The sequence below is a fragment of the Strigops habroptila genome, chromosome 11 (assembly GCF_004027225.2).
Source record: "Strigops habroptila isolate Jane chromosome 11, bStrHab1.2.pri, whole genome shotgun sequence".
NCBI classification, from domain to species: Eukaryota; Metazoa; Chordata; class Aves; order Psittaciformes; family Psittacidae; genus Strigops; species Strigops habroptila.
Genome location: NC_046360.1, coordinates 1,951,587 through 1,967,259, shown reverse-complemented (window position 1 = coordinate 1,967,259; position 15,673 = coordinate 1,951,587). Strand labels below are relative to the sequence as shown.

General features: G+C 41.6%; 1 protein-coding gene across 10 annotated transcripts in view; it reads right to left on the bottom strand.

Moving 5' to 3' along the window:
* Window positions 1-15,673, bottom strand: part of HECTD4 (HECT domain E3 ubiquitin protein ligase 4) — a 73,649-nt gene that overhangs the window by 10,972 nt on the left and 47,004 nt on the right. For 6 of the 10 annotated variants that reach the window (XM_030500678.1, XM_030500680.1, XM_030500683.1 and 3 more), the window contains 24 exons: window positions 15,310-15,425; window positions 14,310-14,413; window positions 13,868-14,029; window positions 13,589-13,737; window positions 13,243-13,322; window positions 12,957-13,120; window positions 12,156-12,393; window positions 11,586-11,722; window positions 11,287-11,413; window positions 10,765-10,902; window positions 10,496-10,632; window positions 10,161-10,321; window positions 9,422-9,603; window positions 7,857-8,062; window positions 7,413-7,543; window positions 7,006-7,211; window positions 6,309-6,488; window positions 4,692-5,995; window positions 2,771-2,978; window positions 1,734-1,957; window positions 1,499-1,650; window positions 1,200-1,306; window positions 399-563; window positions 184-307 (listed from right to left, as the gene is read on the bottom strand). In XM_030500678.1, coding sequence (XP_030356538.1) covers window positions 184-307; window positions 399-563; window positions 1,200-1,306; window positions 1,499-1,650; window positions 1,734-1,957; window positions 2,771-2,978; window positions 4,692-5,995; window positions 6,309-6,488; window positions 7,006-7,211; window positions 7,413-7,543; window positions 7,857-8,062; window positions 9,422-9,603; window positions 10,161-10,321; window positions 10,496-10,632; window positions 10,765-10,902; window positions 11,287-11,413; window positions 11,586-11,722; window positions 12,156-12,393; window positions 12,957-13,120; window positions 13,243-13,322; window positions 13,589-13,737; window positions 13,868-14,029; window positions 14,310-14,413; window positions 15,310-15,425 — 4,902 coding nt within the window. The remainder of the gene's footprint in view (window positions 1-183; window positions 308-398; window positions 564-1,199; window positions 1,307-1,498; window positions 1,651-1,733; window positions 1,958-2,770; window positions 2,979-4,691; window positions 5,996-6,308; window positions 6,489-7,005; window positions 7,212-7,412; window positions 7,544-7,856; window positions 8,063-9,421; window positions 9,604-10,160; window positions 10,322-10,495; window positions 10,633-10,764; window positions 10,903-11,286; window positions 11,414-11,585; window positions 11,723-12,155; window positions 12,394-12,956; window positions 13,121-13,242; window positions 13,323-13,588; window positions 13,738-13,867; window positions 14,030-14,309; window positions 14,414-15,309; window positions 15,426-15,673) is intronic. The other 4 variants (XM_030500684.1, XM_030500688.1, XM_030500686.1 and 1 more) reach the window with 1 other exon arrangement.

Genomic DNA, 15,673 nt, shown 5'->3' with positions numbered 1-15,673 from the left:
CAGTGACTTTTTAAGCATGTTTTAAGAAAATAACCGATCATTTTCTCTATAGGCTTTGCAGCCACAGATAGAAGTTTGAGTGTTACTAACACACTGGTTAAAGCTACTTGGAGTAGGAACATTTGGGATCGAGTCAGCACAATTCATCAGTATCACCTTTACAAAAAGACTTGCAAAACTTACCTTTCGAAATGCAGGTCATATCCACAGGACAGAATAGCTCTCCACACACTACGGATGTCCTGCTTAGATCGGTCAACCACAAATCTGTGAAATCCATCCAGGGTCAAGTACTTCTCCTCAGGAACTGACAGCAAAGATACAACCATCAAATAGTTAATGACTTACTACAGAGTTTACACAGCACATAGGAAAACGGTTGGTGTATGAGGTGCCACCTGCCAGCTTTCTCCTGGTTCTACCCATCCCACCATGGCTGGTCTCTCCAGTAGTTCTAAACATGTTACTCAGGTCCAATCTGGCCTTTGGTAAATGATGCTCATTCTTTCCTTTCAAGGACACAAATCCCCCAGCTGCCCTCTGGAATAGCTCCACCGATGTACCTAACCAGGTATCAAGAATCCGTACTTGGCTGAATGCTGAAATTCCTCTCTTCTCAACTAACCTGGCATATCCTACAATGAAGAGCAGAGTCCAAGCTTGTGTCTATTCACTCTTCTACCTGACTAGAGAACGAAATGCCAAGCAAGACCCTGGAACTTATCCCTGTTATGGCACGTCTTTGCCATTTCCTCCATGGATAGACAAGTTATGAGGCATCTGAAGCTTCTCTTTAATCCAATTTGCATCTTGTAACTTGATAATTATTCTATACTAATTAAGAAACATGATTTAAACCCACCTAGTTCAAGCCCATGATATCCTAATCCCACACTGTACAAAAAAGCCTTGAAACTACATCTCTTGGGAAATCAGTTCTCCACCCAATGCATTCACATGGCCTACGCACACTGTTGTGTGAATGACATGAACATGGTTTGCTCCCACTTACATTGAGCCCAGGCTTAGATATAACAAATCAAAGCAGCATTTTAAATCACTATTTTAAATAATTAAGTTAGCCTCATTAAAATAAAGACAAACCAAATCTATCATGACATCATATAAGCGTGCTAACACAAAAAATGTATTTCTTTTCTACAATGTAATACCACAGAAGAACTCTATAGAGCTGCTACCTTCCTGTTTCTTTGTGGGAGACTTTTCAGGGTCCTTCTCTTCAGGTTTGCTCTTCTCAGGAGATTTGGGCTTTACAGTAGGTTTCTTCTCACTTAAGGCTGTTCGGCTGAGGGACAAAGTAAATGTTAGGATGAAAGTTTTCTTTCAAGAAACCAAAATGTTCCTTAAAGGTCTTTTAAAATCTCAAAGTCACATTTCCCTCTTCCAGTCCATACATGGGAATACAAAGAGAGAGGGAATAAAAAACTGGATTCCTAAAGAGAAATCAAATGTGTTGCAACCACCTGAAGGCACCAACCTGACACTGTTGAGCATAGACTTCTCCTTTGTGGGTGGTTTAGTAACCGGGCGCTTGGTGCTCACAACCTTCACCGGGTGCTGTTCTTTGCCTGCCTTGTTGTACTTGCTCTTGTCAAATTTTGGCTTGGGCACACCATATTTCCTTAAAATCTTCCAAGATAGAAAGTGAACAATTACCCAATGCCTTCAAATAACACAAAAAAGGTGCTGAAGAACAGTTTTCCAAGCACTACCTGAGTAAGCTGGTCCTCCAGCACCTTCTTTGGTGGGCGGACATTTGTGAAGAACACGTGAAGGAGGTTTCCAGGAGTCTGAGAATTTATCTGCTCTTTACTAAGATAGATATCAGCAACCTTAATGGGTTTGGCTGGAGTTAGGCTCAGCATTTGCTCCGAATGGACACAGCTTTTAAAGATTTCTGTGAGGACTTCCCGAGCTCCCGGCACCAGTTTCTCACCTAAGTAGGAAAAATAAAGGCAACATGGTACAAAATGCCACAGACAACTGCTTAGAACTTGAAATGTGAACAAACATTTTGCACTGAGCTGAAATATTGCACCACGTGCCGCTGGCTCTGAGAGAGAAAATCACTTAGAAGTAGTCCTGCAGACCTGACCTTTCTGCAGTCTAATACCCCATTTAAAAAAGAGAATTGAATGCTTTCTCCTGCTTTGGCCACACACTGTAATTATTATTTGAGTACTTTAGTGGTAATGAAAAAAGCAGATTATTTATGATGCCAGTATAAAAATGATGTTGTGGAGGTACACTGACTATTAATTGAACAAGTAGTCAATAGAACTTCCTCCAACTACTATCCTCCTCTGTCCTCTGATTTGGATTCTGGCCCACTCCAGGTTATTAGGGCTGTATAGCCTTCACACTGTTAGAGAATATAAACTACTAACTGTTCTATTGCAACAGCTTTTACTCTAAAATTATGCTGTGTCTAAAAAAAGTCACTAAACAACCCAGCCAGTAGTTATTTGGGGGTTGTTGAGGAGGTTTTTGTGGGATTTTTAGGGTTTTTAGTTCTGTTTGATTAGCTGTGAGGACAGTTGAGCAATGTTCAGATGGCAGATAGCTGCTTGCCAGCTGATGAGAGGGAGGAGACGTGCTGTGAAATTAAACTTACTCCTTGGCTCCCCCTCAACGTCACCCATCAATGAGTGACTCACGCTGGATTTACAGTAGGAAGGAGAATCTGACCCCTGTATGTCGTCCCCCCCAACACACATAAATGATATATGCCAATATGAAAACCATCTACCTTTTATTGACTTATCATTGAAATAATCTTCTAGTGCTGGGCTCCCTTGTGTGTCAAATAAACTCTGATTTACAGTAGAAACAGTTAAAATCTCTTCAGTTGACATTTCCATCAGTTCATCTTCACCATCCAGACTTGACAAGCCAATGAGGTCACTACTGTTGAACAGACTGGCTCGGATTTTCTCTATTTTAGCTCTTGACCTTATCTGTACAAATAATGAAATTAGTTACTGGGAATTCTGACAAAGCAAAGTAACTTCATTTATATCAATTTGGGTCTTATACTTTCTCCCATCTCCACATAAATAATCACTATTGCATCTCTTCCAGCATTCTTCTATGTCAATAATTCAATACCAAAATTCAGGTTCAGTCTAGAAAACATCCTTTTAAGAGCACCTGGTCATTGAAATCATCACGCTATGAGTTAATCAGGCACAGCTCTGAACCAGCTATTCCATCTCTCAGTCTGGAGACATCCCTTAGAAACAGCAGATAAGAAGTTGAAAGTTTCAGGTAGGTAACCTGTCATTATCTGCAATTCTGCTGTCCTTGCTTTGATTCTCCATTTAGAAAAGTGTATTTAAATTAGCACAGGCCTTGAAGTCTCAGCTGCACAAACTGGGAACAGGAACAATAACATCCTTTGATTCCAAGAATAACCACCATGCACCATTATCAGAGCAGCTACAGACTTGGAGTAGGTTTCAATGTGAATACGCTGACAGCTTTCTGTACACACTTCATGGTTTACTTCAAGTCTGGTGTCTTCATGTCAATTAATAGCTTAAGAATAGCAGCTGAAGGTTTTCTATCTGAATAAGCTGCTTTTCTTCTAAAAGGGAAACAGATACAATCCCAGACTGTGCAGAAACGTCTCTCTACATTCACAAGCTATCAGCAATGGCTGTGCTTTTGCAAGCTCCTGATAAACCTGCAGCATGCAGCTTGTGTAACAACAGAGAGGAAGGCTTCTTGTGCATAGCTGAAACCCTGGAGTGATCTGGCACCAATGACAAGCACTCACAATGCTTTGAAAAATTAATTTGGAACCAGACATCAACATAATCTATCATGTCTCCTAAAGTAACTTGTAGAGGAATTTGTAGCTGCTTTAATATGTGAGAATGTAGTCATTAAACATTAAATAACTGACTTGCTGGTGAAACTAAAGGGCCACTTATCTATAAATTAATTTCTAGTAATGACCAGTAGCAAATCTTCAAAGCAAGTTTTATATGAAAGAGGAAATTAATAGATCTTTTCCTTTATATATTCTCTCAGCCTCCAGAAATCAGTTTAAAGATTTCCTGAATTGAAGGCTGCAGTGACTGCTGTGCTTAATAGCTACCCATTTGCACATCCTCCATGAACTTAATCCCTTAGGAATTAATTTACACTCTTGGCTTCCGCAACAGCTTGTGACAACAAGCTCTACAGCTTGGAACATGCAGGAGCACTTCCTTCTGGTTTAAAATTGCTACTTGGTAACTCCACTACTAGGTCCCCTCTGTCCTTTGAGAGAGCAAATGCTTCTAATGCTGAATGGTACAGAGAAATTCAATGGAGAATGAAGTTCTGTGCTCCTCTGCCATCCTGACCAAGCTGAGGACTCCCGGTCTCCTTAGCCTCACATGCACATACGTTTATTCTGTACCATGACTGAGGTGCTGAGCTGCATCTCAGCAGTGCTAACAGAGCCTTTCACTTTCCATCACTCAAGTTGTGGCCTCAGTCGAGCAGAATAATCTTTACAAAAGGAAACATACACCACAGTCAGATCTTGGTGCTGCACACAAACCACAAAACTACAGTATTTCTCAAAACCAGAGGTTAAAAAAAACAGTTACCAGAATCACATCTTATTCTTTCAGAAAAAACTGACCCAAAAGACACCCTCTCCTGATTGAAGCCATTACCTCCACTACAGCAAAACCTTTGATTGGCCGTGACAGGAGTGGCTGGTTGTCCAGAGATGTGACTGTGTACATGGATCCCACATCAGACACAGATGCTGTTTCTACATTGTCCAGTGGCTCCCCGAGGCTGCCGAGGCTGCCAAGGCTGCCAGTACTGCAGTGGGAAAGATCCAAACTCTCCTGGCTAGAAACAACATGTGGCTCTAGCAATCCCGGTGGGATGGCCAGTTCCAATCCAGCTTGAAACTGGTCAACTGAGATATCACTAACGGTCCGAGATATGCCCTGTGAGCTGCAGAGGGAAGCCTGGCTGGTGGATGCGGAAGCACTGACACTCATGGCAGGGGTGACACTGCTGGAGCTGCTGATATCCAAACTGTCTGCACTGCTAGAAACAGTTGGTTTTTCCAGTTCAGTTCTGCATTCTCCTCCTTCTGCTTTGTCCTTGATTTTTTTGGGATCCTCCTCCTGCAGAGGAATGTAGATCTCATCTTTGAAGACCCCACCATGTGCATTACATGCCTTTCTGATTGCACTTCTGACAGTGCTCTCCTCCAAGTGAGTTGGTATCCCAGAAATGACAAGCAAGCGGCTGTGAGCTGTGGGACCTACTAGTGCTTGACATGCATCTGCTACAGCATCATTTGTCACTCCCAACCCTTGAGGATCCTTCTTAGTTAGGTGTCTGAGAATTATAAGCAGAGTCAGTGCTCTATGAAACCACAACATATCCTCAGGCTTGCTTCCTCCTATACTGAGGATGGCAGCATCTGTGTCGGCTGCTCTGGATGAAGACCTTTTGCCTGAAGACGATGTCTTTTCTCGCTTCATTTTGACTTTCTTCCTCTTTGACAGCAAGCTTGGACTCTGTGGTGTCTGTCCTGGAGAAGATGAAGAGGAGGATGAAGAATCACTAAGATTTGGGGCACTTGTTGAAGACATCACATTAGCTGTTACGCTCATATTGATAGGTAAGGTTACTTCTGCTACAGCAAGGCAGACTTCCATCAGAGCATGAAAGTAGGTTGAAAATCTTCCCTGGTCAGCCACTCCAACACCAGAGCCACTGCATGCATTTCCAGACACCCAGTTTTGTGTTTCTTCATCGTACAGCTTGTGAAGTTCTGACTGCAGGGCCATAAGCATAGCTAGGCAGGGGTTCAGCTGGAGGGCAATAGAAGATGACAACCCTGCTGGATTTTTTTTCTGCTCCAGATTGTGAATTTTACGAAGCAACTCAGCCAAGAGATGAAATATTAATTCCTTCACACACGCTGCCATGTCAGTTGTCCAGAGAAAGTTCCCTGTGTGTGGAAGATAAGACATGGGAGTCAGCAGTATTTCACTGTTAGTAGCGTTATGAGTTGCAATAGTAACATTAAGAAAAGCACAAAGAGATGTGGCTTCAATGGCTGTATGTCAGCAGACAGACAGACAGGAAGGCTATTCCAAGAAATGCCCATCAAGAGAAAATTTCTGGAGTCTGAAGACAATTTCAATATACTGGAAGAACTCAGAAATACTCAGTAACTGCAAGTTTTCTTTTCTCCCCCCAAACTTTCCATCTGAGCCAGCACATTATTAGTGCTTTTTACTGAGTAAATACTGCAATCTCACCTAAAAATTCCACTACTTGCAAGAGAACTGAGGCAGGAATAGTATCCAGCTCGTCTTCTGATTTTCCATCCCCATCTTCCAATTTCCAAGTTAACAGCTGCTCTGTGAATGCCATTGCCAGGGGGAATTCAAGGGGAAGAGAATGCAAGACCAGCACAGCTCCAGGAGGAGGAGATACTCCTAAGCAAGGAGGTGAAAGAAAATACTTATCATAACTCCAGGCATTTGTAAAGTAAAAGTAGTCATGTAACTTTCAGGATTTTTTAAGGCTAAATTTATGCTAAGTGAGAATTTTCTCTATTAAGTTGATTGTAATAAACCAATAGGAGTGTTTATCTATAATGATAAATTTGTAACTGAGAAGCTGGCATGACTTATGTGCTACCACACTGCACATATATTACTCTGCGTATTAAAGGGCTCTACAATCAGCTACAAAAGCAGATCCTACAGATTTAACAGAACTACCAAAATCAGAGTCAGATGGAGTGCAACGTTTATAAAACCATGTTTTCTTGGTTAGAATGATCGCATGTTTCTGCTAGGACATTCCCTAATGCCTTGTACAAAAATGCTGTCATAACCAGTGGTGGGACTGGTGACAATACAGGAAAGTCCTAGAGAGGTAATGATGATGCTTGTTCCACTTCTGAGAATACAGTTTAAAAGGGGTTTTAATTTGATTTTATCATTTTACCTAGTTTGATGTGGACCTTGTCTGTAGGGGTGATCACTGAAGGGTACTGGTTGGTCGTTGGGGGAGGTGTTAGGCCCGTGTTGGTTGGAGAGGCATCTCGAGGGTAGCACACTGCCTCTATTAGGTTTAACTGACCATTCCTTTTGACTTTATGGCCGAGCCCGTAGACAAGCACTCGAGCCCAAGGAGCTTTATACAAGGATGAACTAAGAGAAGAGCAAGAACAGTATGGTTAGACTGTAACTAGCTACTAAAAATCCCAACCCAGTCACAGGAAAATGATACACTCTGAGATATTTATCCCACCACCCAGAAAATGAGTCTCTGAGAAGACAAAACCAACTAAATTCTCAGGGTTCAGAGGAACATCTTTCATCTTTGCCACTCTTGGCCCCTCAATTACTTACTCTTTGCGGAATCCAGACTGACTTTCCTTACACGACACAATCACAAATGCAGCCCCAGGAAAATTAACATCCATATTGACCTTGGATTCTGAAATAGGGAATTCTTCAGCAGGAAACTGCTCTGGTGCCGCCTGTAACACAACATTTCATAATGAAAGCTCCAAAGCAGCAACAGCAGCAAACCACCTCCTTGTTCTGTTTTCAAATAAAATATGGCATTATAAATAATGACATAGTGTGAGGCCACTTCATTTTAATATGATCCAGAGTATTGCTATTACTTGTGTTTTCAGAGTGCCCACTGTGATCAGAATAAGAATACAATCCATCCAGAGAAACAATTCAGTATGAGGGACATATTATGGAAGTTAGAATCACACATAACACAAAGGCTGCTTAGAAAGGAAAACAACACTACTCATAAAACATTACTAAGTGTTTTACCTGCAGAAAGGAGCAGATCTGTTTAGTGAGGTCTAACAGACTCTCCTCTCCTTGATGCAATGTCCGAGTAATGGCAACAGTGAGCCACTCTCTGATGGCTTGTGAATTACCCTGGTAGAAGAGGTCTGTGGCAGCACAGTTCTGGGAGTGGACGCAGTGTTGCAGGGACTGAGCCAAAAGAATAGAACTTGAACTGATTGTTCCATCTGTAATAACAAGTAAGATGTGACAAATTTGGAGATCAACACGTTTATGCAGCCTGTGAAACAGACAGCGGAAAGAGAAGTTTTAAAACACTTGGAAGGTTACAAGCCTCTATTTTCACTCCTGAGCAAACGTCCTCCCAAAGGTCAGCAGCAGAAAGACTAGACCTGCACCCCTGACAAAGTTGGCTGCAGATGGGGTGGCTCTCTAAATGTCAGCTGTGCGCTTCCCCTGCCTTAGATCAACCCTTAGGGAGGTCTGTGAAGACACAGAGCTGTGGGCTCACTTTGTCCCATCCATGAAGGCAGGTGTATTTCAATTTACTGCATAAGTACAATGAAAACAAGGGACCAGGAGCACTCTCTTCCCCACTCATCCTAGATGAGGTGAAAGCAGCTTTATCTGCTCTAAAGCTTCCTCCATATATGAACGAGATAGCTTTTGGGTGGCCCCAACTGGGTCGCAAGCCCTGACATCTCATGCCTGCCACTCGAGCTAATGGGAGAAGTCAGAGAAAAACATTGTTCAGTGCACAAAGGTGTGGGCAATTCACCTAAATGCCAGTTTGGAAACTGTAGGTATTAGCAGGATTTGAAGACAGACAGATTTTAAAGAGGAAAAACTAAATAAAAGCCATGCAAAGTAGTGCTGTACTCTGCAAGAGGATCTTTTACGATGTGGCATCAGTTAGAGGCAGCCAAGTCTCAAAGTAGCTGGAGGAGGGAACAGGACTCTTTCCAATGGGAAATAATTACTTTCAATAATTAACAGCCTATTTTAGCACTTCGTCCTTATGCTCCAGCCACACACATTTCCTTGCATGCAGAGTAGCTTCGTCATGATAGTGGTCTTTGTTAACACTCTCTTGAATTAGCCAAAGATTCTTTTCCATGACTCATCACATACATTCCCTAACCAGATCTGTGATTCCAGTAGGAAAAGAACAACCACTTTGTGAAATGAAAAGACTTGAATTTTGAAAACTAAGAGACCCAACTGGCATTTAGTTTTACTACCCTGGATTGGAACTATAAAACACTCTCAATTCCTTATCAGCATCCCATATGGATACTCCCCCCACTCCCCAATAAATAGAAGACTACTAATGACAGAGGGACAGAAGGACACTGAATGGAATTTTAGGGAGGACTCTGAACTCTCTTGACCACTTTTAATTAGATTATTAGCAAGAACTTCAGTTTAGTACTTTATCACTAAGGTCAGGAACCTATTGAGACATTTTATCAGACACCATCAGTATTAACTAATTAATCAATAAGTGCCAAATTAATTAGATTTTAGTTTTTGTCCCCAGAAAACTATTGTACCAAAAAAGAGCTGTGATAAACCCCAGCATTTACCAGGAAGAGGTGGTGCCAGCAGTTGGTTGGATAGCAACTGCAGGTGCTCCAGGGTGATATCACGGATAGCAGGAATGTGGAACAGCCGAGTAAACATGTGTGGAGATTTGGGAGCAAAAATGTTGAGGAGAGCCATGCGGCAGTACAGCTTGGCCAGGGAAGCTTCACTGCGCAAAAGCTCTCTGGAAAACACAAACATCAGAACATAAAATTGCTTCATCACAATTAAAATAAGCCATAACCAGCAGCAATTCATATATACTTCATTATTTAAGGTTCAAGCAGACCCAAATCTTTCTTATTCACTCAAGACAGCACTCGGCCCATTGTGGTACCAAATTAAAGCACCTGAATTAGAAGATAACTCTCACAAAGTCAGTCAAGGGTTCTTCAGCTTTTAGATAGCAACTGAGTGATGGTACAAGAAACCCAAGCTTCAAGGAAGGTACCTGTTAGACCAGCATGTATAAAAACACTTGCACATGGCTAACTAAAATCCTTCCAAGACAATTGTAATAAATTTCCTTTATTACAAAAACACCCCCAAAAAACCCCAAACCCCACTACTCATTAATATATGAAGATTTAATGACTCTTTGTCAGCTTTAATCCAACAACTCCAATAAGATTCACAAGTTTACTACTGCTTAAAACAAGGCTGTAGTAGATAACTGTGCTATAGGAAATGTTATAGATCAAGTCAGATAACACAAATGCCTTCTAACTACATTTCTTTTACCTGTGAATTTGGATATTGGTATTATCCAGGGTAACCAATCCATTTGTTGCAGTCCTCCTATAACCAGCTGGTGGCCTTTCCAGCATGTCAATAGGATACCAGTATCTCACCAGAACTCCTTCACTTCTGAGATAAGTCTCTACTTGGACCAATTCATTTACCTGGAATACCAAAACCAACACTATCAATAAACACAGTCATGATAATATTATTTTCTTCCTTCAAAAAGAGCACCACGTCAGCATTCTAAGCAGTTCACTCCAAACTTAACCACATTTGTTCACAGATGTGTGAGGCGGGTACATTAAAAGCCCACCCAGTGTATCTTTACTCACTGAATCAACATCCAGGACGACACCATGAAGACCAAATGTCTTCAGCATCCCCCGAATAGCAAACTTGGGTAAAGCTGTTCCAACGGCACTGCTGGTAACGTTGTTACTGTCAGGAGAGCGAGTGACCACTGTGAGACCTGGTCAGAAAGGGACAACATGATTTTTAAGGTGCAGTTTTTTCCTCAGGCTGACAATTTATGCAGTAGATCCCAAGTTCCAGAGCCCCTCAGCTGCTGTTTTCCCCTCAAGATCCTTTTTGCTGATCTCACCTTTTCGTACTTTATCAATGGTAAATTTGTTTGCTTCATCTTTGATATCCTCGATAGTGGGAAGGTAGAGGTCTCTCGGGATGCCACCATTTTCCTCATAGAGGAATTCTACGGTTTGTCGAGCTATATCAACCATTCCTGGTAGACAGAAGGGAATGCCTGTTATTTCCCCAGCCACTTGAAGCAAGTTCTTATTAACATCATAAAGCTGTCAGGCTGACAGACAGGGAATGGAGCTTTCCTGAGAGATCCTTGTATGCTTTTCATCAGGGCTCAGAATTCCTACTTTGCTCTTACTGTGGCTTTCCCACAAAGAGGTTGTCTTGCCAGACCTGCATTAATTTACAAATCCAAAAGCCCAAACCAAATTCTAAGTGCTTGAGGAAAACAGTGAGTTCTTTTCTCTTTAATTTAAAATTTGCAATCCTTAATATAGTAAAGCATAAAAAACCCACAGGTGTTATCTCCACCCTTATTACGCATCGTATAAAACAACATACATTGGAATAAACATGGCCATACCTAACTGTAAAGCTCCTTTAATCTGATCCAACCCAGACTTCCTCTCAGCCTCATTACGGAATCTTCTTCTGATTGTAGGGAAAACTTTAGTTTCCCAGGCTTTAACCAACAGGGCATAGTGATCCTCCTGCAAAGACAGAAGTTATTTAGAACACCAAGAAGAAAGAGAATTTAACAGCAGCAATATCTTTCCTAAGGAAGCAGGGAAAACTCTCGTGTGGCAAAATTTAAAAATCTGAGTTATAAGATCTGTATTTAGACTACAAGTTATAGCAGGGAGAGCTCGCCATGTTCCTCACCCGGGGAATGTCATCGTCATCATCATCATCACTTTCATCGTCTGCAATAGGAGGGGGATGAGGATCGGGGCCTGATGTGATAAAGTTCTCATAGCTTAGCTCCATTTTATAGTGGCAAGATGTGTCACTGTCATATTCTACAAAACACACAAGGAAATAATGAGATCATAAGGCACTAGAAGGCATGACATGATAATCCACACAGTTTTTAAGATATATTGTGTTCCATGGTCTCCAATCAGTCTGTGGAAGTCTAATGCATTTTGACACAGCATAACCAATTGGCTGATTCAATCAACTATAACATCTTATTGTACTCAAAGCCCTGATAATTTCTCACTATATTGCATTAATTGCGAATAATTTGTGCATCTATACAAAAGAAAGACCAAAGTATGATCTTTTTATCTGCCTTGTCTAAAATCCAGTCAGTATGCAATGCCTGTCATATTTCTTAACCTAAATAGGCAGTACCCAAGGACTGCAGTAAATATGTGCTTAAACCCTATTTAATTGATTGTAATTTCTCCTGAAAGAGATTTAAAAAGAAGAAGTTAATCATGACTTTACGTTGTTGAGCCGTAGCAACAGCCGCGATTCTGCACGGAGGTCCGTGGGTCCCAGGATCCGAAGCAATGCTGGTGCCAGCATCATTATCACTATCAGAAGCCATGGCAAAAGGCAATGCTTCAAAGTTGGCACTGATTTCTTCAGCAAGGTCAATGCAGAGATCAGCAGCGTTCCTGTGAGCCTGTCCTTCAGCATAGGCAAACTGGCGAGATCCAAAGTTTGCACGGACCTTCGTGTTCTGGAAGAAGATGCACATAAAAGCATTGAGATGAGCTGTGGATTGTTTTGATCCTTCTCTTTGCTCTTTTAAAACACCTCAGCCAAGGGGAGAAGCTGATCACATCTCCATGCCATACGGCTTTCCCAGCAGCGCTAGCTATAAAACTGGCTGCAGCAGGGAAAGCAGTAAGCTTCTAAACACAAACTTCAAACTTGCCTTTCTTCTTGCTTCAAGATACAGCACACCTAGCTGGTCTACTTGAAGCAAGGTCACTGCTGGGAAGGAATACTAATAGAAGGGCTACTAGCACAGAATAATGCCATCTCATCAAGCCATTAGTGGTTTGATGAGATGGCATTTCTGCTCATTAGTGTCCTAAGGGGCAGAAAAGGTTCAAAATAATGGCAAAACATCTATATGCACTTGGGAAGGGTAATGGAACACCTCAACCTAACTCAGTAAAGGTAAAAACTCTCACTCTACTTTTTTATAGATATGTGAGCAGGCACAATGCTTTCTATATAATTTTAATATTTCTGAAAAAATACGTATCAAGCAACATATTTATGTTAAAAACTCACCTTTTTCTGAATGTGGACAACTGGCCACATTCCACCAGAGACATCTTCTAGATAGGGCCCAAGTCGCTGCCCACAGTATGTAAAATAAACTCTGCCTTTAGCTGGCTGCCCTGGAGGGGGTGGAGTCCCTTCTGTTCTTTCCCATCCAATTCCTGCTACATCCCCTGCAGAAAAACACAGTCACCAAAAGAAGAACATGGATTTAGTCTTTTTTTTCTCCTCATCCACTGTTTCCTTTATATTTGCTTATCTGGTAAACCAGAAAGTTAGCTGTACTCTTACGTACCAGGAGAAAGAGTCACATCCAGCCGAACACTCTTCCACTGCAGCAGGCTGGAGCCGTTGTAATGCACCGCTCGCCCATTGCTGAGAAGTAACACAAGGAGGAAGTTAAAAAGAGCACTGAAACACATCAGGATTACAACTCACTACCTGCTGAAGGCCAGGTAGCTGTGATACTGACAACGGGCAACTCAACTTGCCTTATTTTGATAAGGAGAGATTCTAATTCACCATTTTAACAATGAAAATCTACATGTTGCCTACTACAACATGGTCACAATCCTCCTCCCTAAGGATCTTACAAACGTACTGAGCAAGACCATGATTTCTGATGTACATCTCCAACGTACTTGTGAAAGAGACAGGTGCCCACTGGGTTTGTCCAAGCACCATCCCGTTTCTCAGCTTCTGTAGCAAATCCAAATGAAACTATTGGTCCAGTGTCATCATCTGTATCTCCATAGGAAACTATTTCAATTTCCCAGTAGAATGAGGGTGCCTAGAAACAAAAATAATTAGTATTTTAAAAACAATTACCTACAAATCATAGGTAAAATAGAAAGTTTTCTTTCCCTTTTTGTGTACTATTGAATATTAAAAGACACCTGTTGTACGGTTTGAGCTCTCACCTGTACTGGAACTGGTGAAGTGGCATAGATAAATGTGCCCCGAGGAAGGCCCCCGCCTGCACTAGGATCAGCCAAGAAGGTCACAGCAGTGAGATGTGATGAAAACATGCATGCTCGCACGGGGGGAAACACTCTTGATGGGCTCCAAGTGATTTCTTTGGGCTACAAAGAGGGACAGAGGATTTTATTGTACCAATTAGAGTTGAAGTCATCTACTAAAATCTAATAACACATTCTTTTATGAAGTGCATGTTTAATACATCACATGTGACTATCACAACTGCAATCACAACAAATTCTTATTACAGAAATTCACACTAAATGAAATGTTTAAACACAAATCCAGCCAGTTTGGCTCCAACGCCACAGGCAGATCCCTCTGCACTCTGTGTCTGGCTTCATTTCCAAGGGGCTGAAGGCTCAGCACTGTTTCTGTGCTCACCTGCCTTCTGTCTGCTTGGAGCGGAGGAGGGGGAGGCCGAGCACAGTCACGATACAACATTCGCAGCCTTTCACACTGCATTTCTACAACAAGGAGTCTCTCCCCTGTAGCAACAAACCAAACCAAGCAAATCTAGTTACTGGAGTCCAACAATGCAATCTTAATATCAGTAAACAGAAACAAATGTGACATTTCCATTTTAAAAGGTTTGATCAAATAGTCTCCCCTAATCAACAAAATTGAGGACGAAATCGAATGTATACAAGCAATTGTTTTCCTCATGTTTAATTCATATTTGGCTAGCAAAGGCATTGCTATGTTAAGATATAAAATTCATTTTAGTGAGCAGGTTCACAACCCAGCAAAAGCAGGAAGTCAAAAGAATTTATGCCTGCTGTCAAAAAATCAGTACCCTCCCTCTTACACTGGAGATCATACTGACACCCCCATGTTCCCACCCTGACATCCTTCACTTTAGCCACTTTTCCTCCAGTGAAAGGCTCTGACATGTTCCTAAAATTTGCCCTTGAACTAAGACTTCTGCTGGGCCCATTGCCTACCCTTAAACAACAGGAAAGGAAATCAAGAGCTCAATGATCAGGAATATAAGAAAGTATTGTAAATACCAGCAAAAAGGTCATAAAAAGAAAACAGAAGTGATAATGCCAGGGAATATAGAGTAAGTTACACTGGAAGCAAGAAAAGTGGAGAGGGTTTAGAAGTGTAGTAGCAGAGAACTACTCTCAGGACTTGCATCTTTTGTGATACACAGGATAATCACGTTCTGGCCTCAGCTTTATGCCTGATGTTTAAGATGATTTAGAGTGATGATTAGCTACTTGTATGTGAACACCTCTGCAGCTATGACGAGACATGCTGTACTGTGATTGCTATCAAACTCTAAGTAGCTGAAGGACAAAACACTGAAGTGATTTTAAAAGCTGTTATGTCTCTGAACTGAGTATGACAGTGAGGCATCAAGGACATGTTGGATACCTACCAGGGCTGCACTCCTGTGCTACCAAATTAAGAACTTCTACAGCAGCTGGACACTGTTGAATGAATTCTTCACAGAATGAGCTGTCTTCTAACAGCTGAGCCATCACCAGGCATGCTCTTAATGGAAAAATAATAGGTTTAAAGCATTACAAAAGTGTACACTGAATTCAAAGCTGTCTTTACATGTATTGAATTCAAGACTATTTTTAAAGCAAACTGATCTGTCTCTGTGTGGTTGCTCAGCTGCCCACTGGAACTCCTACAATGATATCTTTCCTCTGCTTCCAACGGTTACTTACATGAAGCAAATGCTTCATGTGTTGTCAGTGTTACAGGGGGACTTTATTTTTCGTGCTCATTTTCAC